The sequence below is a fragment of the Solanum tuberosum genome, unplaced genomic scaffold (genome assembly GCF_000226075.1).
Source record: "Solanum tuberosum cultivar DM 1-3 516 R44 unplaced genomic scaffold, SolTub_3.0 scf00155, whole genome shotgun sequence".
NCBI lineage: Eukaryota > Viridiplantae > Streptophyta > Magnoliopsida > Solanales > Solanaceae > Solanum > Solanum tuberosum.
Window position 1 is genome coordinate 572,367 of NW_006239081.1, and position 25,651 is coordinate 598,017.

Below are 25,651 nucleotides of genomic sequence, written 5' to 3' on the forward strand. Positions count from 1 at the left end.
ATAAAGTATATATAACCTATACATTTTATTATACATATCATAAACTAATTGATCGAAATATTTAGAAAGTAATTATCCCTAAAAGAAACATGCAACTCAACTAACAAAAGAGTGTCCCTTTTTTTTTGCATGGCCCCTCCATTATTGCCTACTAGAGCTTATTGATAAGTATAATACTTCATATATTTTTTTGGTTTAATATAACCATCCTGTGTATTTCAAAGCCTTTAAGTTGATTAATTCGGATATGGATTCTTTATAAAATAGCTGATCAAATTCATTATTTACTAATTTTCTTAGCCGTTATACCTAGATTATGCATTAATGATACACAATTATACATATATTATACATTCATCAACTAATTTTTGTTTAAACAATTGGATGAACGACTATTTAGGTAAATTCTTCATTTGGAATTCACATTGGATACGTTCATTATGAAGTAAATTAAAGCACTCTCTATCAAGAAGTTCTCCATTTTAAGTGGTCGAACTTGAGATCTCTACTTAACCAATCATACAATACTGCTTACAAGCTTAACAAAATCACGTAGGTTTAGGCAATATTCTATATCTATGTTTTAAAACCTACTTAATTATATGTATATAACACTATTATTTGTTCAAAACAATGTTGTTTTTTTTTAATTTAAAATTCAAAATTTATAAACTTCTGTCAGCTCATCACACCCCTTGATGATAATTCTTTATTTTTTTGTTCAAAGTTTGCTTTGCTTTGATTAAACATAGGACCATTTTACTTTGGTGGCAAATATAGACAATGACAATATAATGAAAAAGTAAAAAAAGATAATGTTTATTGGTTATTTGTCGTACAAATTTGTAATTCTCCTTTATTTGGTTTAGTGCATTGTCGTCTTGCTCTTTAATTACTTTTTTTCTTTCTCCTTTTGCTTTTGAATTGACTTGTATAGTCGATAGTTTTTTATTTTCGTGGTTATTTTAGATGCTCATATTATATTATTCACGCTTCAACTGTCAGGTTTTGACGTGTAGGAAGGTGTTATGTTCCTCCTTTTGCTTCATGAATTGACATGTATATAGTCAATAGTTTCTTCTTCTTTTTGATCCAGTTTTTTTAAACGTCATATTATGTTTTTCACGCTTCAATTGGCAGATCTAGGCGTGTAGGGAGGTGTTAAGTTGCTCCTTTTACTTTTGAATTGACATGTATCGTCAATAGTTTCTTCTTCTTACTATTTTAAACACCCATATTATATTATTCACGCTTCAGTTGACAAGTCTAGGCAGACAAAAATTGAAGATATTAAGTTTCTCCTTTTGCTTTTCACCTGACATGTGTTGTCGAATGCCGATAGTTTTTCTCTTTTTCTTCTTGATTCGGTTATTTTAGACCCCCATATTATATTATCCACGCTTCAGTTGGCAGTTCTAAGCGCATGAAGGTGTTAAGTTCCTATATAAGCTATTTAGAATGGTGGCGTCTCTTTTATATGATTTTGACAATTATCACCTAACTTTTGAAATAGCGTTAAGAATACGATTTATTCTTAATTAACAACATGATTAAGTAATAAATATATGGAAGAAAGACTTGTATTAATCAGTTTGGTATAAAAAAATTACACTATATAGTTCCACAATTTTTTTTATATAGATAAATATTTACACATACAAACATGTTCTCACTACTGCCCTAAAAGATTAATGAAAACGATATTTAAAAAAAATAATACTTATTAACTTAAAATCTGTAGTTTTTATTTTTTGTTAAGACTTTGGAGTTGTGAATCCATGAAAGTGATTGGGCCCATATTTGGCTGGTGATATCTGCTTGATCCCACAATGAGGCCCAGCCCAACTAAAAACTGATTGGGCTGAAAATGTCTCACTCTAGTAACAAGGAAAAAAGAGTTTGGATCCATTAGCTTTTTCATGAGATAGGAGTAAGATATATCAACGGTATGTTATTATTATTTTTATGAGCTTTATAGGTTTGTTGTGTAGTGTCAAGATCCCAAAATGAAACTATCAAGAGGCACAAGTAACAAATGTAATTGTATTATGGAAAAAAATAATCATAAATTGACATAGTTTAGAGCATACTTTCGAATCATAATTACAATTTGCATATTTATGAGACATAACTATAATTTTGTATCATTGTATTCAATGACGGTGCTAAAATTTTCACTAAGGGAGTTCAAAATATGAAGAAGTAAATAGGCAAACTAGTCGATAGGGGTTCAACATCTATTACACATACATAGAAAAATAATTTTAACCATTTATAAATAGCATAACTTTTTTCAAAAGGGTAGGGCTTCGAGATTGTATCAAACGACTATCAACTTAACTGTATGAGACATATATCAATGGTATCATCGCATACTATATCAACTGAAAATAATGTGAAAAAGCTATATCAACACATATTGCATAAGTACTAATAGCTACGTCTCATAATCGTTTTAAAACCATATCTACATTTCGTAAATACAACGTAAACATTTGTCACGTCGCATAATTTTTCCTCTATCTAATCCAAAATCAAGGCCCAATTAACTTGGGCTCAAACGACCCATTTATTTCCCGGGTCGGGGTTCCCAAATTTCTCACACGGTCCTACCTTAGTTGCCATATTTGCGACAACACCGAATCAACTCTCTTTCCTTCTTCCTCTTTTGCTAACAGAGATCTCCTAACTAACGATTCCATATTGAGAGAAACAGCCAAACTATACAATTTGCGATCTGAAAAAAGCAAAAATAAATTTTAAAAAATTTCGTTTCTCACTTTTTCATTATTCAATTTGGCTTCTTCGTTGTTGAGTTTCTGCAGATTTTTTTTGTTCTCAGAAAATTTTGAATTCTATGTATTATTGCATTTTGATGATTGATATATAGGTGAATATACACTGCTTCAGTTATTCCATCAATGGCTTCGTGGCTCAGAGCTGCTGAAGGTATGAGTTTTTTTTTTTTGGTTGATTTTTTTTTGTTTTTTTTTATTTAAGTGATATTGTTAAGGCGGATCCAGAATGTTGAAATCGGTGAATGCATTGTTTAATGTATATAGGTATGTCAATTTTATTGATGAATTGTTATATATATGTGTTCGTAGCAGTATGTGCATGTGAGATCAGTGTCTATGGTGTCTATATATATATATATATATACATTTAAGATGATTTTGTAGAAATGTGATTACCTGGCATAGACTAGTGAGTGTATTTTAATTGGGAATTTAGTTTGCGTTTTTGTGTGTAGTCTATTAGAAATAGTCTCTTTAACTTGTCCCAAGGTAGGGTGTGCACTCTATACTCACCAGACACCACTTGTAGGATTACACTGTATGTTGTGTATGTTGTTGTTGTTGCTTGTAGTGTTGGTTTAAGGTGTTAAATTTTCATTTTTGACAATAAAGTCAAAGATAATTTTTTTTGTTGGGTGTACTCATGGGATACTTACTTGCCTTGCCACTTCCTACTAGCAACAGGTAGTAGGTAAGTTTGTCCATCAAGGCTAAGGCTAGGACATATGGGTAGAAATCACCTAATGTTGTCTGTATTGGGATTTGAACCTAAGACTTACTGGTTTTAAGTCACTTCATTGACCACTAGGGAGGCACACCTTTAGTGAATGCAATATCTGCTTCAGACTCAGTAGCTGAGCTGGGATGCATGAAGTTTGAGTTTATTTAGTAGTTGGTGTTGAAATTGAATTATGAGATGTGGGATAGACAGCTTTGGCTATTTTAATGTGGGAAAAGGTCTAACTTTGCTCATATACAACCGGAAGTGCTCATTGTGTCCTCCATGTCACTTTCATACCCTTGTTGTTAACCCATTGTCTCATGTTTTCCATTACCTTTAATGGAGATCAAAATGAACGCAACATGTCCAAATTATTTGAGAAAAAAGGTCTAGATTTACCCCGCAACTTTCGACTACTGTTTAATATTACCATAGGTTGGAGCTTGCTTAGGGAATCGAGGGAAAAATTGAGACCTTCTCCTGATGGTGGGGCAATGTTAAACGAAAAGTCTAACATGGAACAAAGTTGATCAGTTTCGTATAATAAAGAGGCAAAATTTGACCCTTTCCCTTCTAATGTTGATAAATTATAAGTTGCTCACAAGTTTTCTTTTAGTTTGATTTTGATAGATTTTACTGCATTGCAAGTTTGTTGATGTGCATGCTGCTTGTAATTGTAAATGGAACTCGATGCTGTACAAAAAGCCTGTTTCCACTCACTACCAAAGATTGTTTTAAGTACATTCTGCTTTTATGGATTCTCAAAGTATTCCTACTTCCCATTGTACCAATCTGATAAGAAAAATGAGAAATTATATATTAACAACCAGCTTCCGCTAATAGAAATGTACCCTAATTGACTTGTAATCTTCTTCGGGGTTATCGATTTCTAACTCATCAACATGGTAGATTTTTCCAGTTCTTGTATGATTTCCTAAAAAGGTGAAATGTACTTTGTTGTATCAGATTTGTTTGAGGTTGTAGATAAGAGGGCAAAGAGTGTAGTCGGCGAGAATTCTGATGAACAGCCCAATGTTCGGAGTCCAGGTATAACTTTTATAGTGTTGCTTCCTTTATTATAAAATTTTCAACCTCAAAATGCACCTTCTGGTTTCTGCTTTTGAACTGGTTTAAAGCCAGTTTGGATTGACTTATTTTAGGTGCTTTTAAGCACTGTTCTAGTGCTTGGATAAAATAAAAAAGTTTTTTTAAGCACATGTTTTTAAGCCAAAACATAAGTTAGGATTTCTAACTTATGGCTTATAAGCTATGCTATAAGCCAATCCAAACAGGCCCTTTAGAAATTTCCTGTTTAAGAAATAAGAATTCTTGTAGTTAGCATCAGAAACGACTCTCTTCTCATGGACCTTTAGCAACAGTCAGAGAAAGCAACAAGCTAGCCAAGGGATATCTCAATCAGATTTTGTCTTTGATAAAAATAATGGTACACTAACTGAAAGCAGTAGGATACTGCAAGATGCACATTTTGGATTCTATTTGCGATCATGCTGATTGGAAAAGAAATGTGTTTATTTAAGAGTCCTCTAACTTCCCTTTTTATTACATTATTATTTTTAAAGTAGCCTCTGCGGATGGTGAATACATCATCTTTTTGTTTTTTTCTTTGGCTTAGTTCCGAATGAAAAAGGATCTCAACCAAAAAGGTCAAGGAATAAAAAGAAGGTAGTGTGTTCATTTTCAGTACAATGCTATTTTATCTACTGACAGTTTTCAGAATATTAACAATGAGATTCTTTGCAGCCTCAAAAACGACTCTCTTCTAGTGAACCTTCAGAGCCAGTCAATTTTGAAAGGGAACAAACTAGCCAAGGGATGTCACAGTCAGATATTGCCTCTGATAAAGATAAAGCGATCGTACTTACTGAAGATAGTAGGACAAATCCAGGTAGTCCTAGCAGCAAAACTAGCACCGAAGATAAGCTAAAAGTTTCTGAAGATGGTGCGTCATTGGATGCTCCTATATCTGAAACAGCCTCTAACAATGAGTTAAATCATCATGCTGATCACATGGAAGCAGCAGAACCTGTTGATGTAAGAGTTGTGAGTTCAGAATCTACTGGTGAGCATACAAGTGGAAACACCCCAGATATTCCTGGAGAGACTCTTCTCTTGCCTACTGCAAAAGTGGTTGATACTGTGCAAGACAAGTCTCCCGTAGATTCCAGTCAAAACACAGTTCTTCTTGATGCAGGATCTCCTGTGAACTTTCAGCAGGAAAGATCTATATCTTTAACTGCAGATCAACCTGGTAAAATTGATAGGCAGATGACGGATGCTAAAACCAATGCTGAACCTGATTTAGACCAGAAGCAGCTTCCAGAACATAAAACTGTTAATCCAGGCGAGAAGCAGCTTCCAGAACGTAAAACTGTTAAGTCATCCATGAAAGAACAAGAGCAACTTGAAGAGGTAGAGTCTGTTTTCTAAGCTAACTTTTTGGTGTATTTCTAGGTCTTTTGATAAGTTCTTTTGACTACATTTATTTCTTCAGGCTCAGGGATTGCTTAAGAATGCAACTTCTACCGGTCAGTCAAAAGAAGCACGGTTAGCCCGTGTAAGAGTTCATTACTTCATTTGCCTCTGATTTAGAATGCTAGGGTGCTTTTGTTTGTGCATATTTTTTCGAAATGATGCAAAAAGGGAATTCGACAAACATATTCATTTAAGTTTTTAAAGAAGTTTCCCCAAAAAGTATTTCCAAAAAACTTTTTTCTCGAAGAAGCCGTTTCAGAGTGTTTTTCAAAGAAATAGCTGCTATTTAACTTAGAGAAATAGAAATTTAATCTGGCAACTAGCTTCTGAATTTACCTTTGGTTTGGTTTTTCTCACCAACTACTTGTAAAATGGTGCTGGATGTTAGTACATGTAAATGCAGTATTGTCTTGCCCTTCAAAATTTTCAATTAAATGAACCTTTGCGAACCCATTTTTTTTTTTATGAATATGATTTGTTCAAAGACTTCATTTCAGCAATATTACTTTCTCAAGTTGGACGTACGTATAATATTAATGTTGCAAAGATTAATGAGCATTAATATCATCAATTGAAGGTCTCCTTTTCACTCAAAAGAAAAGAGAAGAGAAGGAGAGAGCAGTATTCCGTGTTAATTTGAGTTATGCTGTAAGATTGTCTTCTTAAGTGTCAATAGGTTAAATGCTACGAACATAAATAATCTCGTCGCATCCTAATTTACCTATCATGAGAGATGAAAAGTAGTTCAAATTCCTGTTATGGCTTTATAAAAAAAAAACTCCTGATATGGATAGTTGGGAGGCGACTTTGCTTGAGAAATTATGTGAACAGCGTAAATGGTTGAATAGATTCATTATCATGATCATAATATAATTAACATTTTTTCCTTTTTTGATCTTTTGGTCATCTGCTGTGTAACAGGTTCTTGTTTTGCGGAAATTTATATTCACAGATTATCGTACTTTAACTCAAATGTGCAGGTTTGTGCTGGACTTTCATCACGTCTTCAGGAGTATAAATCTGAAAATGCTCAGCTAGAGGAGCTTCTTGTAGCAGAGGTGAATATGGGCATTTGATTGGAGAGTTCCCGAGTTTCTAAAATAACCGCATTCAAGTCTTGATTATATGTCATTTATTCTGATGTGACAGAGGGAATTGAGTAAATCTTGCGAGGCTCGGATAAAGCAGCTTCAGAAAGATTTATCTGCAGCCAAAAAAGAGGTGTCAAGGGCGGAGTCCAGTATGGCTGAGGCTCTTGCTGCAAAGAATGCTGAAATTGAGGCTCTTGTTAGTTCTACGGATGCACTTAAGAAGCAAGCTGCACTCTCCGAAGGAAACCTGGCATCATTGCAGGTTCATTTCAAACTACCTATTATAGGGTTGTACTGCCGCACTTGTGAAGTGACCTCTCGTTCTATCTGTTTTTATTTCTGGGTTCATCTGCATCAGTTTGATTTATTGTTATGACTTCACTTTAAAATTCTGGTACTTGGAATTGTGTCTATTGGTGCTTTCCTTGGCCAATACAAGTGAAACTTCTATAATTAAAAAGGACTTCCTGTGAGGACTTGAGCTATCAGCTCTTTTACCACTGTGTACCAGGAAATCAATTATTTTAAATGGAAAGGAAGGCTGAGTTTTGTCTGCTTTTTTTCAGGCTAATATGGAGTCTTTAATGAGAAACAGGGAACTAACGGAGACAAGGATGATGCAAGTATGTGGATCTCTATTCACAACAACTTTTGGATATTACTTACTCTGTTTTGCTGCTCCTGAACACCTTTATTACTACAGTTTTCCTGACCGGTGAGAAAATTTTATGTGCTCAGGCTTTAAGGGAGGAGCTGGGTGCTGCAGAGCGAAGATCAGAAGAAGAGCGTGCTGCTCATAATGCTACCAAAAAGGTTTATAACTGAAAACTTACTTACTGAGCATTCTAAAAAAGAAGTAGCTAAATATTTGTACTCAGATTTTGAAAAGTGATTTAAAGTCTTGAGCGACTACAAGTTTATATCCTGAAATCTGCAACAACTTTATCACACTGGCTGTGGATCATTTTAGTCAAAATAGCAGAGAACTTCTCATTCCTCCCTAATATAGGATTTCTGCTTTAATCTGCATAGATGTGTTTCCAATGCGCCTCCCTTGCTCCCTCTCTGATTCTAAAATTGCATCCGCAGTGCCCCCTTTCTCAGAGTATCAGTATTATTCCTTTTCCCTTATGTTTAGGTTTCCATCACTACGTATTGTTTCTTTTGCCTCGGCATCTTATTACCTTGCTGTAGTTTCTACTTGTTGCTATTGCCTCTTTTTCACTGTTCGTTCAGCCGAGGGTCTATATGAAAAAAACCCTCTACCTTCTCAAAGGTAGGGGTAAGGTCAGCGTACACTTTTTTTTTTTTTTTTTTTTTGAAACTGGTAAATGTTGTATTCCTCAGCATTAGGGATATGCTGGAGACCTTCAAAAGGGGAACAAAACAAACAAAAACAAGAGAGAAAGGGAGAAACTACTTACAGAGAGCCTAACAGATCTACAAGCTCTAATTCCTCTATATTTGTTTGTTTACAACAGAAGAACAAAGATACAATACAATTCCATTTAACTCTATGAATGGAATTGGACTTATCTTCAAAACGTCTGCTATATCTCTCTCTCCACACTGTCTACCAGATGCAATGTGGAATGATTTTCCACCATCTCTTCTGGCTCTTGCTTCCACCTCTTCTAATACAGCAGCTGAGTAGATCTGCAGTGTGCTCAGGCATGGTCCATTTTGTGTCTGTGAGAGTAAGAAATAAATTCCACAACTGAGCAGTGAATTTACAGTGCAAGAAAAGATGCCTATTTGTTTCATTTATTTTCCCACAAAGTTGACATGTAGATGCTACAATTCTCCTCTTTTTCTTCAAAACCTCTTGTGTCAAGCAAGCTTTTCTGACAACCAACCATGTGAAACATTTTATTTTTGTTGTTGCGATGTTTTTCCAGACATTTTCCCATAAACCTTGTTGTTTTCTGTTTTGTTGTATTTACTGTTCATAGACCCCTTTAACAGAGAAATTCCCATCTTCTTTGTGCTTCCATCTCATAGAATCTGGGGCTGAAGTAGTTCCCGTGAAGTCCCCTATTTCATGGAGTAGGTTGGCCACTTTGTCCACTTCCCAGTCATTCAAGAATCTCCTAAAAGATGGATCCCATCCCTGTTCAGTCCAACACTCTTTGACAGTTGCTTCAGGGTTGTTACTGATGGTGAACAGGTCCGGAAAAATATCTTTCAGAGGGATCTGGGTGTTCCATGCTTCTTCCCAAAACTTTGTTTTTCTCCCATCTCCCACTTTAATTACCGTGTTCTCTTTTATCATTGGCCAAAGATCTCTGATTGTTCTCCATACCCCAACCCTATAAGGTAAAGAACTTTCACTACTGCACCAAGGGTTGTTCTCACCATATTTGCACTTAATTACATCCTTCCATAAAACCTGTTTTCCATCATTATATCTCCAGAGCCATTTCATCAGAAGGCTATCATTTTGTTTCTTTAGGTTTCTGATACCCAAACCTCCCAAGTATCTATTGTTCAGTGTAGTATCCCATTTCACCAGGTTGTATCCATTGTTCTCCTTACAACCATGCCAAAGGAAATTCCTTCTAAGTTTGTCCAGTTTCTTCAAAACCTTCTTGGGAAGGGGGAACAAGGACATTTTTTTTTGATGAAGTAAGATGTTGTATTAGAAAGGCATCAAGGAGATGCAAACTACATACACAAAAACATGGTTAACTCCTGAGAACAAAAACACTATTTAATCAGGGAGTTAACCACAAGCAAAAGAATGGTCGCTAAGCCATATTGAGGGAGCTAATGAAATCTAAGAGGGGTAATATATCATTTACAAGGGATAAGTTGCTCCAATGGAAGAGATTAATAAGGTAGAGAATCAAGGACTGATTTTATGAGAGTGAGCCTTCCTCCTAGTGATAAGTATTGAATCTTCCACCGTGTCAATCTTTTTCAACCTTCTCTATTATGACATCCCATATAACTATCTCTTCATGTTGGTAACCAAGAGGCATGCCCAAGTAAACTGTAAGCAGATTTCCACTTTGCATCCTAGTATATCTGCCAAACTCTGGATGTTTAGCACCAGATCCCACACACTGGGTTTGTTGTTGTTGTTGAAGGATAATGGAGATATGCTGTTTGCAATTTAGTAATTCATTTCGTCTGTAATAATAGGCTTTTATGGAAAGGGAGGTAGAACTGGAGCACCGAGCTTTAGAGGCATCCACAGCCTTGGCTAGGGCGCAGGTATTCTCCATCTTCAAGTATAATCTTTTATGCTGTTACATCATGAATTGTAATAAAGTACACATTTATGATCCTTCGATTTTTTCATGCTATTGCTTTTGTAACAGTGGGATTTAGCTGTTTCCTTCCACATATAATGACAAGCCAGCATGGTATTAGCCTGAATAGAATAAAGATGTGAACTTTCGCTGAAAAGTTCTAGTGTTCTTGTAATGCATTGCTTGGGTTATGATGCAGTATCCTGCTCTTTGATAATTTGTTTTTCTAGGGAGTGAATTTATGGTAGTGATAAGTTGATAATAAGAGGTTGACTTTGACCTGACTCTAAGAGCTAGAATTGTGGCATGAACATATTGTCTACATTGTAATTGATAGTAATAATTTATTGTAACCATTTCTAAGTTATCCATCGTTAAGACGTTGTCGTGACATTATGAAAAGAAGAGGGATTACTTTTACTTTCAATTTTTTTCCCAACAGCTTGTCTTTGGTCCATACTACCACTTCAGTCATCGTGCTTAAGTGGGCTAGGTTCTAGTACTTGTCATTTGGTCTTAAGCAGGAATCTCAAAGAACTGAAGCAATTAGCTTCTCTTTAATTCTACCTGTGTTCCTAGCAATTGGTTTATTGTTTGTACTGACTACTTGTACATCATAAGTTCCTTTCATTTGGCAGCACATAATCTCATTACTATTGCATGCATGATTGTTATTATTCAATGAAGTAAAGATGTCTTAAAATTTTTGTATGATTATTGGCACTAGAGAACAGCTGATGAAAGGACTGCCAAGACAACAGAGTTTGAGCAGAAGGTGGCACTGCTTGAGGTAAATAATATATTTTTGGATGTCATCCTTTAGGTGGCTCTTTCCTTGTCAAAAAAGAAAATCCTTTATGTGGCTCTTTGGCTTAATTGGAAATGATGACACCTAAAAGAATAATGAAAGGATTTCTTCAGCACTTCTCAACTTATCCAAGGGTGTCTGAATCTGGCAGGTTGAATGTGCAACTCTAAATCAAGAACTGCAAGAAATGGAAGCTCGTACTCGTCGTGGACAAAAGAAGTCCTCAGAAGAGGCAAATCAAGTGCTTCAGGTTCTATAATTGTCATTAACATGAATGCATTTTGAAGTAACATGAGAGAACCAGGAATTTGAAGATACAAGTAAACGTAAAATTGTTGGTGGCAGCAAAACACTTGAGTTAGAAAAAGATATACAAAGAGAGAAATTCTCATCTTACTAAGTGAATTATTATACTCCTGATATTGAAGTTACAACTCATGCTAAATTAGGTGTTTTCATGCCTATTTTACATATTATGCCTGGAGAACTGTCTTGGAATCTTGTGAATATGAAATTTACAATTCTTAACTTAGACAAGGGACCTTGTGTTTGACATTATCAGCCATGCTTGCTGCAGTTAAAAAGTTTACACTTCAGTTAGAAAAAGATTACAAAGAGAGAAATTCTCATCTTACTAAGTAAATTGTTATGCTCTGATATTGAAGTTGTAACTCATGCAAAATTAGGTGTTTTCATGCCTATTCTACATATTATGCCTGGAGAACTGTCATGGAATCTCGTAAATATGAAACTTACAATTCTCAACTAAGACAAGGGACCTTTGTGTTTGACATTATCAGTCATGTGTGCTGCAGTTAAAAAGTTTACACATGCAACTGGATCCTTGATATACATAGATGTTTCCATCAATTTTCATAATCCTTTGTTCAATTGCAACCTGAGACTGTTTGAAACTGAATCATCACAGTAAGCTAGATAAAACAGACACCCTCCAGATGTCTGTTTTAACTTCATTTTCTGAACATGCAGGTGCAGGCATGGCAAGAAGAAGTGGAGCGTGCACGCCAAGGTCAGAGGGAGGCTGAAAGCAAACTTGCTTCTTTGGAGGCAAGTTTATTGCTCTATAGTTTGGCTCAAACATTAACTAGTGTGTGCTAATATTGTACTTGTTCGTTTTTTATCGTAAATATAATGATCTTTTGCTCTAAGTATCAGCCTTAATGATGATCATTAATGGGTAATTTTTCTATTGACTTTAGGCTGAAATGCAAAAGTTAAGAGTTGAAACAGCTGCCATGAAAAGGGATGCTGAACATTACTCTCGCCCGGTAAACTCTTGCTTTTGCCCTTACCAAAAAGATTTGGGACTTCCTGATCTTCCACACAGTTCATCTTCTACTTAGTTTAACCTCGGGTATTCAACTTTTAAGTGGGCATCAACTTATTCAGGTAGATACAGATAGATCATCATCAGTTTTGGCTCCAATAGTACCCTTCACTTAGCTTAATTTAGTAGTCCTGATATTTATTTGTCTCAAAAGCTAGATATATAAAGTAAACTTTAATAGCGTACTTGGTTATATATTTGGATGTCCCAAAATAAAATAAAAATTGAGGTTCCAATGCTCAATTCAAAATTTACGAAGTGAATAGAGTTCGTATAGCTTTGTGTTGTAGTAGTAAATTAATCCATGCCAAAGTTGGTGACGAATAGCATGATCAAAATACTCACGCATGTCGTTTGAAAGCTAGGTTGCTTGGACCTTCCGAAAATTCTGCCGCACTCTTGTCGGACCATCCAAAAATGCATAGCTTTTGGAGGACCCGACACATTCAACAATATTTTTGATGAGTCTGAGCAACGTAGCTTGAAAGATTTATGGGGGTGTTAAGGTGTTTCTTTAATGATTGGAATACCCATGCATGTTGCCTGAAAGTATTATGAGGTGTTTAGAGTGTCAGATTCCACATAAGTTAAGTGCATAGTTTGTAGTCTCCTTACATAGTTTTGGAGAATTCTTGCCACTTGAGCCAACTTTAGAGTTGAGTTATGCCGTAGGTTCATTATCTTAACATGGTATCAGGGCCACAACTATCCCTAAAAATAAGTTGTGTTATGTTTGGTCATCCATGTTATGTTACTCCACGCTCCAAATATCTAGTTCAGGCGTGAAGCGAGTGTTATGGTCCCACATTGGGTTAGTGTATTAGTAGTGGTATTCTTGTATTCTTGTATGGCCCTTGAAAGTCTTCATAACATGAGATAAATTTTGGCATGTAGTTAGACCCAAGCCCATTTTCTTGATATTCCATGTTAAATTGTATGATTACTTTATCTAAAGTTTAAGCTGTTAAAGAGGATATATTTGATTATGTCTTAACACTCTCCTCATTTGCTGTCATGATCCCTTTTTTTACTCTTGATTTAAGCATGTGATTTATTTTGATAATGGGTTGTAAATTGTAATGAGATTGAACCTGGGACCACTGTCTACTCTAATATCATATGAAGAAACTAGACTTTGGGCCTAACACAATTCCAAAAGGTAGCTCATGTAACAAGGATTGACCAAGACCATATAAGTAGATTATAAACGATCTTACATACCCCTAAGGCTGGATATCTCTAAGGGAGTAAAATGTGGGTGTTCCAACATTGGTTAGCCCAATATTGCTTTGGTACAATGTTAAGGAAATGGACCTTCGCCCTAAACTCATTCTCGAAAGCTAGCTCAAGTGATGAGAATTGCCCAAAGATCATATAAGGATTAAGGAGTTTACAACTCATACAGTCAAACTAATGGTATTCTATCAGAAGATCACATATTTTCTCAGCCATTTAAAGTGTCTATCCTAAATGAATTTCCTGTGAGCTCTTTCTTTCAGGCATGAATAGTTCTTTTTGCCCTCGATAATTTGAGCATTGTATGTTGCACAATTGTTCTTGTGCTTTGGTAGCTCAAAAGGTGCATCACAGTAGTGTATTTCAATACATGGTATTCCTTGCCTACCCAAAAGAGGGTGAGAAGCTCAGATCTGAAACTCACCTTGATCTACCGAAACAACATAGGGAAAGAGATTTGCCAAACCAATGTTGTGATAGAACTTGAATTCTTGTCAATAGGCCTTAGTGGATACTTACTCCACTGTGATTTTGATGGACTTCTACTCCTATTCCCTCTTAATTTGATCCCAAATTGCAATAGGAATCTGCTGATGGGGGAAAACATCTTCTTGTGTTTGCAGATGTTTTTCTGCTTTAGATTAAATGAGGGATGGATCCTTTCTCGATGAATATATATGCACTAATTTGGTTATGGGCGTAAAATTTCTACTTTTTATTGCAATTTATAGCATTTTTCAGTCGCATAGTCTACATTAACTTTTGGTGGTTGATAAATTTTGAGACTTCGTCATTTCAACTTAGTTGTAGATTGAGGTAGGTTTGGGGTGTAAATATGGTACGTGAATTATACTTGGAGCCCGTTTGGATTGGCCAAAAAAAATAGCTTTTAAAAAGTAACTTTTTAAAGTCAAACTTAAATGACTTTTAACTTCAAAAATAAAAAGTAGGAAGAGTCCAACTTTTGGTTTTAAGTCATTTTAAACTTATTTTAAGTTATTTTCAACTTTGTCTAACACTCTCAAAAGCTAAAAATGACTTTAAAGTAGGTTTGACCAACTTTTAAGCCAATCCAAACAGGCTCTTAGTCTTAGAACACTGAAATGTAAGAAGAGATATTGTCACAGGTGGCAAGATATTTATCACTAGGCCATTCACACAGTATCTTTTTCTATTACAAACTTTGAATTAGCAACATGATGTTACTTTAAGAGAGCGCTTTCCTTGAGCAAAGGCAGCATAGAAGCTACGAAATTTTTGGTGCCCATCCCTGCTTTTTAGTCTTATATATGTCAATGATTGAGCAATAATCTAAAAATAATTGTGTCATACCTTTTATGTTCTTTTTTCCATATATTGGTAAGTCACCAAGGCTGTGCTTTTAGGTATTAACACGTGAATGTGATGGAATTTTCGTTCTTGCTTGTTATCTCTCTTCTTTTGTGCTTTGTATGACTTTGATATCCTCATTTATCAATCTTTAAATACATATTGATATTGGAATCTATTGCTGCTGGTAATAGGAACATGTGGAACTTGAAAAGCGGTATCGTGAATTAACTGATCTATTGGTAAGTAAGATTAAACTAATTCATGTATGCTCTATATAGTTCCCATTATTTACTGTTGGTAACTTAATAAGCTGTATTTCTTGCCTGCAAGTTCAGTATTACAAGCAAACACAGCTTGAAGCCATGGCCAGTGAAAAAGCTGCGGCTGCGTTTCAGTTGGAGAAGGAAGCAAAGCGTCGTCAGGAAGTACAGGTTTGTGCTTAAGTTTATCAGTATTTTGGCATTGCATTACATTCTACTCCTTGTATTTACAGTTGCAGTTTGATAAAGTGGGTTAAATTACTTAAGAATTTCTCTTACAACAGTTAGAAGCTGAAAGAAACAGATCTTCTCGTCGAGCATCATCCTCGTGGGAGGAAGACACTGACATCAAAGCACTTGAGTATGTTACTATTAAGAATTTACTTTATGCTTTTGGGAGACACTTTTGAATCTCTTCCTTCATTATTAGACCTTGATTCCCGTTATACTTTGGCCAGTCCTGTCCATTAGGAAAATGTGAAATTGGTTCATTAAAATTATTTCTTGAACTTTCTTTTCCAGCTCAGCCTTTCCTTTTTTTTTTTCACCCAAAGAAAGTTGAAGAAATTGGCATCTCCTGCCTGGTTAAACGAAAGAGTAAATGGAGGAACAATGTGGTTGCAAAGAATATATTAATTGTTTGGTGCGATCTTAATTTTTCAATGAATAAGAAAGAACTTGTTTTAAATAAATATGCCAAAATTGGCACAGTGGGAGGATCCCAGTATCCAGTGGAATTGTCGAGGTGGGTTAGTTGATCAGACACACTACTAAAAATTAAAAAGAATTCCAAGTTTATTGCCATCATTAACTTAAAATGAAGGACAACTGAAACTATCATGTTAGATATAAAAAAATATGTTACAATAATGTGAATTCATTTGCTTCAAAGTCTAATTTGATCAGTAATCAAACAAGTAAAAAGTAATTCATTTGCGTCAAAATTACTCCCTCTATCCCTGTTTATGTGGCACAATTGGAATTTTGAGATTTAAACTTCTAAACTTTGACCATGAATTCAGACATAGAAGCTTTAAGTTTTTAAAATAAAATTTATATAATTGAAAACTACGTTAAAAGTACTATAAATCACAATAATTAACAACTTAAAATATTTGAAAGACATATAAAGAAATTTCGATCAAAGAAAAACTTGGTTAACTCTCGAAATTCCAGTCGCTCCACACAAATTTGGGATGGAGGGAATCACTTTATAAGCCTTTTGTAGTTGTAACACGTGATCAGAATTCATAGGCTGTTCAGTGAGCCTTCAAAGTTTTATTTATCGGAAAATAAAGGAAGCCTCCCAGTTTTCAAGTTCCTCTGAGCATGACGTGCTTTTCTGAAACATTTTAATATTACAGGCCTCTCCCTTTACATCATCGACACATGACTAGGGCGACGATACAGGTAAGCTCTTTCCTATTTTCCACATCCACATCCTCACACTAGGGGGTAAAAAGAAGCATGAAAAAAAAGAGTACAAGTTTTGTACTTAACTGGAAGAGAGCCATATATTTGTACTATTTTTGTATATGACTTAAACTTCGCTGTGCAGTTACAGAAGGCTGCGAAGCTTCTGGATTCCGGGGCTGTCAGGGCAACACGATTTCTCTGGCGATATCCAACTGCTCGAGTTATCTTGCTTTTTTATCTGGTTAGAACAGATCATTTACTCTGGAAAAACCTTAGTGTCTGTTGAATGTTTGAAGTGAATTGATGTAAAATTGTACCTGCTATTTAATGAGGTATATGGTACTGTTGACAGGTGTTTGTCCATTTGTTCTTGATGTATCTATTGCATCGCCTTCAGGTATGATTATTTGAGCTTCCGCCCTAGTTTGATAATTGAGTGTCTAGCTAATGAGGCTCCATGATGCATAATTTCTGTGGATGATTTTTTATTTCTTTTTGATAAAGGATTTCTGTGGATGATATTATGTTAATTGATGAAACTTAGCTGATTGAAGGTGTTAAAAAAGAATAAGATAGGCCTCATGATTACATGGAAGGAAGTTTTATTAAAAGATTTAGAATCTCTCAAAATCCATACAGACGTAGCAAATAATAGAACTCAATAACAGCAAAAAAGTTCATATATGTGATCCCTACTAGTTGAATTTAGGCTTAGTTGGATTTACAATCATGTCTGGTGTTTTCTAGGAGTGTTTTGAGTTTGTCCAGAGATTCTTTTGTCACTAAACGTTCAGGTTACCTCTACATTTTGAGAACTGCGGTTTGTCTTAACAAATATAATTGGGTTTTGAAACGAGACTGGCCTAAATGGAGCAAAATGGATATAAAGTTTTCATATAGTCGACCCCAGAGTTGCTTGGGATTGAGGTGTAGTTGTGTTGGTATTGTATGACAATGACACATCTCTTAATCCACTTCTCTTACCATTTACTTTGTCATAACACTTATAGAGTCTGCACCTTTGTTTTCCATTTGTAACATATGTATAAAAGGTATACGTTAATAAAGCTTTTCCTGTCTCGTGAATTTTAGACTGTGTTTTGAAATTGTACATAAAATATCTTTATTTGTGGGATGATGTTCTGTATCTCATATAGGCACAAGTGCATGTACATTGGCATGCCCATTTTATGTTTTACTGATTCTTAGAATTCATGTAGTCGATAGATCTGATTATATTTAAATATCTCAGCAGAGAGGCACCTGCTCTAGTATTTCTTCAAGTATTATTTTCAATGATAATGTAAAGACATTGAAACAAATAATGATCTAATGTGACATTGCAGGAACAAGCTGATACTTTTGCATCCAAAGAAGTTGCAATATCAATGGGGCTCGTCAACCAAACCTTACCATGAGCCTTCCTAGTAGAGGACCATTCAGGTTCTCTCTTATCTGCTGAGTTGCTCGATAAAGCAATCTCATTTAAGCACCCTGTAGTATTGCAGAATCACAAAATGTTTGAAGAGGAATATTGCATTTGGTTTGCTTTCAGCGCAACTTGGATGATAGCGTGATTTATACTGTAACTGCAGTCTGATGAGTTCATCAAAAAAAAGAAATTGAACATCAACAAAGTCTAGGCAGATTTCAATTGATTCTTCTCCAGTAATTGAATGTCAATATGTTATGACAAATCAGAAAATGGAAAGAAACTGTAAGTAGGAGCTGAAAACTGACGGGGAGAGCATCGAGTAAATACAAACACACTCATTTTATTTTTTTTGGTTTGGGGGTGGAGAAGGGGGATCTGGGAAGTAACAAACTCAACATTTCTAACAAAAATGATACTCCATTGATTGGAATTGTGTGTACACGAACACTTGGTGTAAGCTATCAAATACTTAATCCAGAGATTTGTCTTTTTAACTTGTAAGGGAAATGTTTTCAGTAATTGCTATGAATGTATATACTATATACTAAGTAATTTTGTGGAAGGGTATATTCTTTAATAATTATGACTACAGATTTTTTCATTCTAACAGTTTTTACCTTTTTGATTATTAGGAAAGGTGTGCTTGTGGTTTATATAGGATTCTCATTAGATGAATTCTACTGCAGAAGTCCACAATAATCTCTTCATGACAGAAGAACTTATTAATTAGAGGTTTCGGGTTCTAGTCATGAATACACCTCTTGGGTAAAAAGTGTTTTACTTCCAAAGTGGAACTTTCTTGCAAGAAATTAGTCGGGTTTTAAAGTAGATATTGGACAAGTTCAATAGCAGGAAAAGAGGAACTCAGCAAGACTTCTTTTCATGGAGAGATTGGAATGTATTCAGACCTTACGCCTTACCTTGTGAGGTAGAGAGATTGTGGAGGAAAGAAATAGCAATCGGAGGACGAATTCTTATGTGGTCCAAGGAAATTAAATACACAAACCTTTCCAATAGAGCATCGAGGAAAAAAAATATATTCAATCGGACGATGAATTCTTACATGGTCCAAGGAAATCAAATACACAAACCTTTCCAATAGAGCATCGAGAAAAAAGGAATATTCAATCGGACGACAAATTCTTATGTGGTCCAAAAGGAAATCAAATACACAAACCTTTCCACTATATCTTGTGGGAGGTAGAGAGACTATTTTCAACCGTTGTTCGGCTCAAGAAAAAGTATTTTCAGAAACAGATTTGAAAAGAACTCCCATTGTAACCACTAATACAAAACAAAACAAAATGTTTACAACATTTTTCACAATCAGAAAATTTACACCACCTTTTCTGCCTTTCCTCTAATTGCTAAATATTCAATTTTAGCTTTTCTAAGGCTATCCACAATATTACTAATGCTCATTCTGTCTTCAGGACAATCTTTCAGACATTCCAATCCCAAACAAAAGATAGATGACACAAACTGTTGTACTACTTCAGAGAACTGTTCAACATCTCTAATCAAATCAGAATCCAGAACTTCCATTAAAGATTTTCTACATAAGCTTTCGCCCACGAAACATTTCAAGTTCATTGTTTCCCCGAATATATCATCAGTTGGTTTTTTTCCTGTAAACATTTCCAACAATATAATGCCATAGCTGTAGATATCTCCACTTGTTGAAACTATCCCATGAGTTCCATACTCTGCAATGACATTACAATTTAAGAAAAATATATAGCATAAGATCTAGTTTATATTACACTCCCTCTGTTTCAATTTGTTTGTCTGGTTTTGACTTGACACGGATTTCAATTAAGAAAGTGAAGAAAACCTTAGAATGTATCAAATATCTTTTAATCTTGTGGTCTTAAACATGTTTTGTGGTTTTTATGAGACGGACTCAAAGGAAAATAAGACGAACAAATTATAATAGAGGGATAACTAGAAAGAAATGTATATCTAAACACATTTAAATTACACTATGGAAATTGTTCAAGTATTTCCCTATGCAAAACCTCTATATCCAAACAAGTCAAACTAATTGCTTGGTCCTCCTTGTGCAAGAAAAATTAAGCTATATACTAATGGTAGTGTGAAGATCCAAACCGGAGATGCTGTTTTCGGAAAAACTTTAAGAGATGAATGAAGAAAGTGGATAAACGTGTAGATTTTCTGGTGAATAAAGGTCATAGACATGAAAAGGATTTGGTAATATGGGGATAAGTGATCAATGAAATGGAGTTCTTGCTCCTGACAGATTCAAGCAATGTAGCTTATGAATGATTTTTGATAGTTAGTATGTTTCAAAATACCCAAAAAATGATTTACTACTAAAGAAAGCAGAATAAGAAGGATTTGGATTTAGTTTCACCTGGTGCCATATAACCAATGGTGGCTAGTGTCTTGGTTTGAGCCATATGCATGTCTTGCTCAAAAATTTTTGCGATCCCGAAATCGCAAAGATGTGCAGTCATATCTTCATCTAATAAGATATTGTTAGGCTTCAGGTCACAGTGTACAATAGGAGTTGTTAGACCACAATGAAGATATTCTAAAGCTGAAGCAATATCTATTGCTATGTTCAATCTCTGAAGCATACTTAAACAATAATCTTGGGAATGTAACCACCTCTCAAGATTACCATTTGGCATGTAATCTAATACAAGAGCTTTGAAGTCTGTGGTACTACAACAACTAAGGATTTTTGTAAGGTTTCGGTGACGGATATTGCTCAATATCTTACATTCAGCATAGAAACTCTTGGTTGCTTCTTCTGTCAATGAGTTAAAAACTTTTACAGCTACATCTGTTCCATCGTTGAGTTCCCCTCGATAAACTGAACCGTAACTTCCCTTTTCTAGTAGATTGGATTCAGAAAAGAATTTGTTGCTCGTACAAGTTCAAGATATGAAACATTTCTCAAGTATGCATTAGGTGAAAGAATTGCAGCAAGCTGTGATTCCTCCATTTTCATCTTTACGTATTGGTTCCGTTTTCTTATCAATATAAGTACAACAGTCACCATGAGAATTGTTGACAAGAGAGGGGGAACAACATATTTAATCAAAGATGAAACACTTTTTGACTTGGAATGTTTTGTCCGGCAGGGCAGAACATGCAGCCGAGCTACTCCACATAGCTCAGGATTTTGCCTAAAAGATTCAGCACTGAAATTTGAAAAACATCCACCTGATGGAATTTCTCCTTCCAATTCATTCACAGAGACATTGAAGTGTCGGAGATACCTCAATGCCTCGAGAGACTTTGGAATCATTCCGGACAAGTTGTTGGACGACAAATCTAATGTCTCTAAGCTTATCAAGTTACTCAAAGATTCAGGAATAGTACCTTGCAATCTATTATGTGCCAAAGAAAGGTAAACTATTGATTGCGCCCTGCCTATTATGCTGGGGATATCTCCTGAAAATTGATTCCATGATAAGTCCACGTCTGTTGCAACCTTCAGATTAGAGATCTCTGATGGTAAATAGCCTTTGAAAGAGTTTGTGGATAAGTTCAAACCTACAAGGTCATTCAGGTTCCAAAAGTTCAATGGAATGGTAGATGTCAAATTGTTTGAATCCAAGAAAACTCTCTGTAGTGATTTGAGTTCACCAAAACATGCTGGTATGGCTCCACGGATCATGTTGTGACTAATGTAGATATCCCCCAGCTTACTTAACTGGCAAATATCAGTTGGGATATACCCTTCCAGTCTATTGTATTCCAGATATATACGTTCGAGATTTTTTAACTTTCCAATTGTATTTGGGATAACTCCAGTCAACTCATTGCTATCCAAGTACATACCGGTCAAGCTTGTCAAGTTTCCAACTCCGACAGGTATAGTCCCCTTGATTTTGCTTCCAAATGCTGAGAAAATTTGAAGGCTAGCAGAGAGATTCCCTAATGAAGTTGGAAGGACACCATTTAACTGATTTAAAGACACTTCTATCTTTTCCAAATGTCTACAATTAGTTAAATAGGACAGGAATTTTAATTCTCCTTTGGAAGTTTCCCCTGTAAGGTTATTCTCTTCTAGAAATAGCCTCTTCAAAAGTCTTAAATTACCAAGGTCGGGTATCGAGCCAGTGATGAAGCATTTGAGATAGAGCTTGGGATTGATCCTGTAAGCTCATTCTCACCTAAATAAAGCTCTTGCAGATTTGGAAACTGATGGCCCAAGCCTGAGGGAAGAGTTCCTGTGAGCCGGTTCCTGCTTAAGTCTAGAATCTGCAACGTCGATATGTTGAATACTTCAGATGGAATGACACCTGACAAGTGATTTCCATCGACATTAAGTACCTTCAGATTTATGCTACCTATATCAGCTGGTAATCTCCCTGACAAAGTATCAAATGAATTAGGAATGTAATATATACTATAACTGATACCATGTATGTAATTTACACGTGCATTGAGACAAGCTACATGGTGTCGTTAAAGTATGAGGTAGAAATATCTAATGTGGTAAAGTTAGGACTTTGATATCTATAAATAGAAACTACAAGGGCAATAACAATTTGGCGTTGCGTACCTGTGAAGTTGTTGTCTGCTAAATATAGATTCTGAAGGAAAGTAAAGTTCCGAATATCTTTAGAAATGCTGCCTGTAAGCATATTGTCTGCTAATTGTATGACTTGAAGGCGTTTGCATCTGAATGTGTTTGCTGGGATTTCACCAGTTATGTGAGGAACATTACATTGACTGCTCATGGATGGTAGGTTTCCGGACAAGCTGTTGTTCAAAAGATCGAGTTGCTTTAAGCTGGACATGTTGAATAGAGTGTGTGGAATTTGACCTGTTAGTGAACCACCTCTTAGGCTTAGCATCTCCAAATATGTAAGATTGCCTAAATTTTCAGGAATTCCACCTGCAAAAAGATTGTCAAAACTAGATAAATATAGATAGCAAAACACCTCGATCGATTGGTGTAGTAAGTAGAAATTTCTTGTTGATTTAAACTCACTTAACACTTATTTAGTTGCTATACATATACAACAACAGCACCAGTGTAGTTCCACAAAGTAGGGTCTAGGGAAGGTAGAGTATACGCAGACCTTACTCCTACCTCAGAGGTAGATAGGTTGTTTCCGATATACTCTCAACTCAAGAAAAAAAAGTCCAAAGCAGACAGCAGTAGTCCAGAAAAAGAAGTAACGGAAGTACAAAAAACATCATATAGTAACAGAACAGTACTACAACAAAATACTATTACGATAGTTGTAATACTACGACTACTAGTATGGACTGACATCAAGACAATGCACTCCTACCTACTAACCTTCTACTCTAATCCATGTACTCCACAACCTCCTATATAAGGTCATATCCTCGATAAGTTGAAGTTGCTATACATTTATGTTGGGAAGATAAACTTGTGAGAAACAGAAAACTGATGGTTTTGACTGAAATCTCTTTCATTAAGGAATTTAAACCCCGATCCTATTTTCACTAAGGGGGTTCAAAATATGAAGAAGTAAACACATGAAGAAGCCAAAGGTTCCAACATTGCTATATATAGTTTGGCCCTTCCTGGCTCTGCCCCTACTTAGATATCTGTTAAAACACAGCTATTCGGAGAAACATAATTCTTTGAACATGCAATTCCAACAGTCATCTTTCTATGTAAAAATTATAGAACTTGACTTCTCTTCTAATCACTAACTACACTAGCAATATTATAAGAGTGCTGACTACTATATAACTTGAATAAATATAATATGATACCTATGAAATTGTTTATCCCCAGATATAATATCTTGAGCTTGGTTATATATCCAATTTCAACTGGGATTTTTCCACTAAATTGATTGTAGGACAAGGATAAATCCTGGAGTTCCTTGCAAAGATGAAACGTCGATGGGATCAGTCCATGAAGCTGATTCGCGGATAAAAATATTCCTTGAAGCTCAACAAAACGATGATTACTGCAGATATCCGGTGCTAGTCCACCTGTTAGACTATTACCAGTGAGATCGATGCTTTGCAACGATGAGATGTTGAATAATTCAGATGGTATAGATCCTGTAAGCACATTATACTTAAAGTCAACTATTATCAGCATGGAAAGGTTTCCTATCTCTTGAGGTATGTTTCCATGTAACAAATTGTATGACAGTACCAATCTCTTCAGCTTTGTGTTGTTGCCTAAAACCGGTGGAATAGGACCACTAAACGTGCTATCGTTCATAAAAATGCTCTCGAGCTGTGGCAAGTTTCCAAACCAGCTTGGAATGTCTCCGCTTAAATTGTTGAATCCTACGTTTATCTCTTGTAATCGTTGTAGATTACCTAACTTATTAGGCATCAAGCCACTGAAGTTGTTGTTACTGATGTCTAATGATATTAGAAATGTCAAGTTTCCTAAATCAGGAGCAATTGTGCCTGAAAGTCTGAATCCTGAGACATTTAAAGATGTCACTCTTTGATTTTCGTTGTCTCCACTACAAAAGACGCCGATCCAGTAACAGATAGAGGATCTGTTACTGGATGGCGTCCAGTTTTTGGACAAGATATGATCATGGTCTGAAGTTATATATGCTCTAAAGGCAATAAGAGCAGATTCATCTGTTTCTATGTTTGTAAATCCCCTGACTGAACTCAACCAAACTGTTATGAAGGTTAAAACCAAAAGGTATAACTTCTCCATATGTGGATTTTGATGTATTCTCAATTATGGAATGTTAACTTTGGTTGTAAGAAGATGAGAGGCATTAATAGTATCCTTCATTTGCACCCAAGGGCTTGCTTGACCTGGTCGACAATGAAATAGGTTGGGAATCATAATTCAGGTTTAAATCTCAAATGAGGCAAAAAAAAACACCTAGTGTTTTTTTTTTTTTTTCGTTTGTCCAAGCCTTAATAGATAAAGTTACCTAATATTTGTGATGGTGCAAGCTTGCTCGGACACTACAATTATTAAAAAGAAAAAATGAATTAAGAAATCCTTATATTCATTGGAGGATTAGCTATCATTTGATTGTCAAATCAGGTAGATAACCCCATTAATGATTAATCTACCATGGATGTGTGGAAGGTAAGGATTCTTAATCCTTACATTAAATTGTGTAAGTATGGTCTATTCTCAACTTGTCTTTCATGATGCATGTCTAGCTTGCTGAGTTTGGTTTGTTTAAACTAGTAGTAGAAAGTAATAATAGGTAATATATTTTATTTTATTAGTGATTGCTACATATTAAAAAACCAAATATATAGTTAAATCAGAGTCGATTAATTTATAATTCATAAGTTATAACTTATAAATTCATTCAAATAAGGTCTTTAACCTTTAGTTAACTAAAATTTGTGTTTTTTGGTCTCTTTACATATGGAATATGTGATATTCTAAGTTGTTTGGACTCTTCACTTTTGTGTCGACATGACGTGGGTGTGAGTGTGGGATCCGTACCTGATCTGGTCAACCGATTTTGGGTAATTTGACCAAATTCGAGGA

The 25,651-nt window shown here is 35.3% G+C and overlaps 2 protein-coding genes across 3 annotated transcripts; one reads left to right on the top strand and one right to left on the bottom strand.

The window, feature by feature from the left end:
* Positions 1 to 2,656: 2,656 nt before the first annotated feature.
* Positions 2,657 to 24,097, top strand: LOC102602622 (golgin candidate 1). Of its 2 annotated transcripts, XM_006353424.2 has the most exons (22): positions 2,657 to 2,949; positions 4,486 to 4,566; positions 5,153 to 5,202; positions 5,281 to 5,949; positions 6,032 to 6,094; positions 6,993 to 7,070; positions 7,162 to 7,365; positions 7,670 to 7,726; positions 7,842 to 7,916; positions 10,248 to 10,319; positions 11,085 to 11,147; positions 11,317 to 11,415; positions 12,156 to 12,233; positions 12,386 to 12,454; positions 15,273 to 15,320; positions 15,417 to 15,512; positions 15,626 to 15,702; positions 16,706 to 16,751; positions 16,900 to 16,998; positions 17,110 to 17,154; positions 18,104 to 18,200; positions 24,015 to 24,097. In XM_006353424.2, the coding sequence occupies exons 1-21, from the start codon at positions 2,922 to 2,924 to the stop codon at positions 18,173 to 18,175; spliced, it is 2,169 nt and encodes a 722-aa protein (XP_006353486.1). In that variant the 5' UTR covers positions 2,657 to 2,921; the 3' UTR covers positions 18,176 to 18,200; positions 24,015 to 24,097. The 2 variants fall into 2 exon arrangements, with proteins under 2 accessions (XP_006353486.1, XP_015166850.1); XM_015311364.1 differs by lacking the exon at positions 24,015 to 24,097 and having other exon boundaries at positions 18,104 to 18,693.
* LOC107061674 (LRR receptor-like serine/threonine-protein kinase EFR) lies at positions 19,528 to 22,003 on the bottom strand. The gene is made up of 3 exons (XM_015311348.1): positions 21,092 to 22,003; positions 20,567 to 21,047; positions 19,528 to 19,898 (listed from the first exon to the last, which is right to left on the bottom strand). The coding sequence occupies exons 1-3, from the start codon at positions 22,001 to 22,003 to the stop codon at positions 19,528 to 19,530; spliced, it is 1,764 nt and encodes a 587-aa protein (XP_015166834.1).
* Positions 24,098 to 25,651: the final 1,554 nt, after the last annotated feature.

Coding starts and splice junctions, on each gene's coding strand:
- LOC102602622 (XM_006353424.2), top strand. CDS start 2,922: ATGGCTTCGTGGCTCAGAGCTGCTGAAG. Junction 5,950..6,031: donor AACAAGAGCAACTTGAAGAG/GTAGAGTCTGTT, acceptor TTATTTCTTCAG/GCTCAGGGATTGCTTAAGAA. Junction 7,917..10,247: donor CTCATAATGCTACCAAAAAG/GTTTATAACTGA, acceptor CTGTAATAATAG/GCTTTTATGGAAAGGGAGGT.
- LOC107061674 (XM_015311348.1), bottom strand. CDS start 22,003: ATGTACTTGGATAGCAATGAGTTGACTGGAGTTATCCCAAATACAATT. Junction 21,048..21,091: donor ATGTTTCATATCTTGAACTT/GTACGAGCAACA, acceptor CTACTAGAAAAG/GGAAGTTACGGTTCAGTTTA. Junction 19,899..20,566: donor CATTGGTTATATGGCACCAG/GTGAAACTAAAT, acceptor ATGTCATTGCAG/AGTATGGAACTCATGGGATA.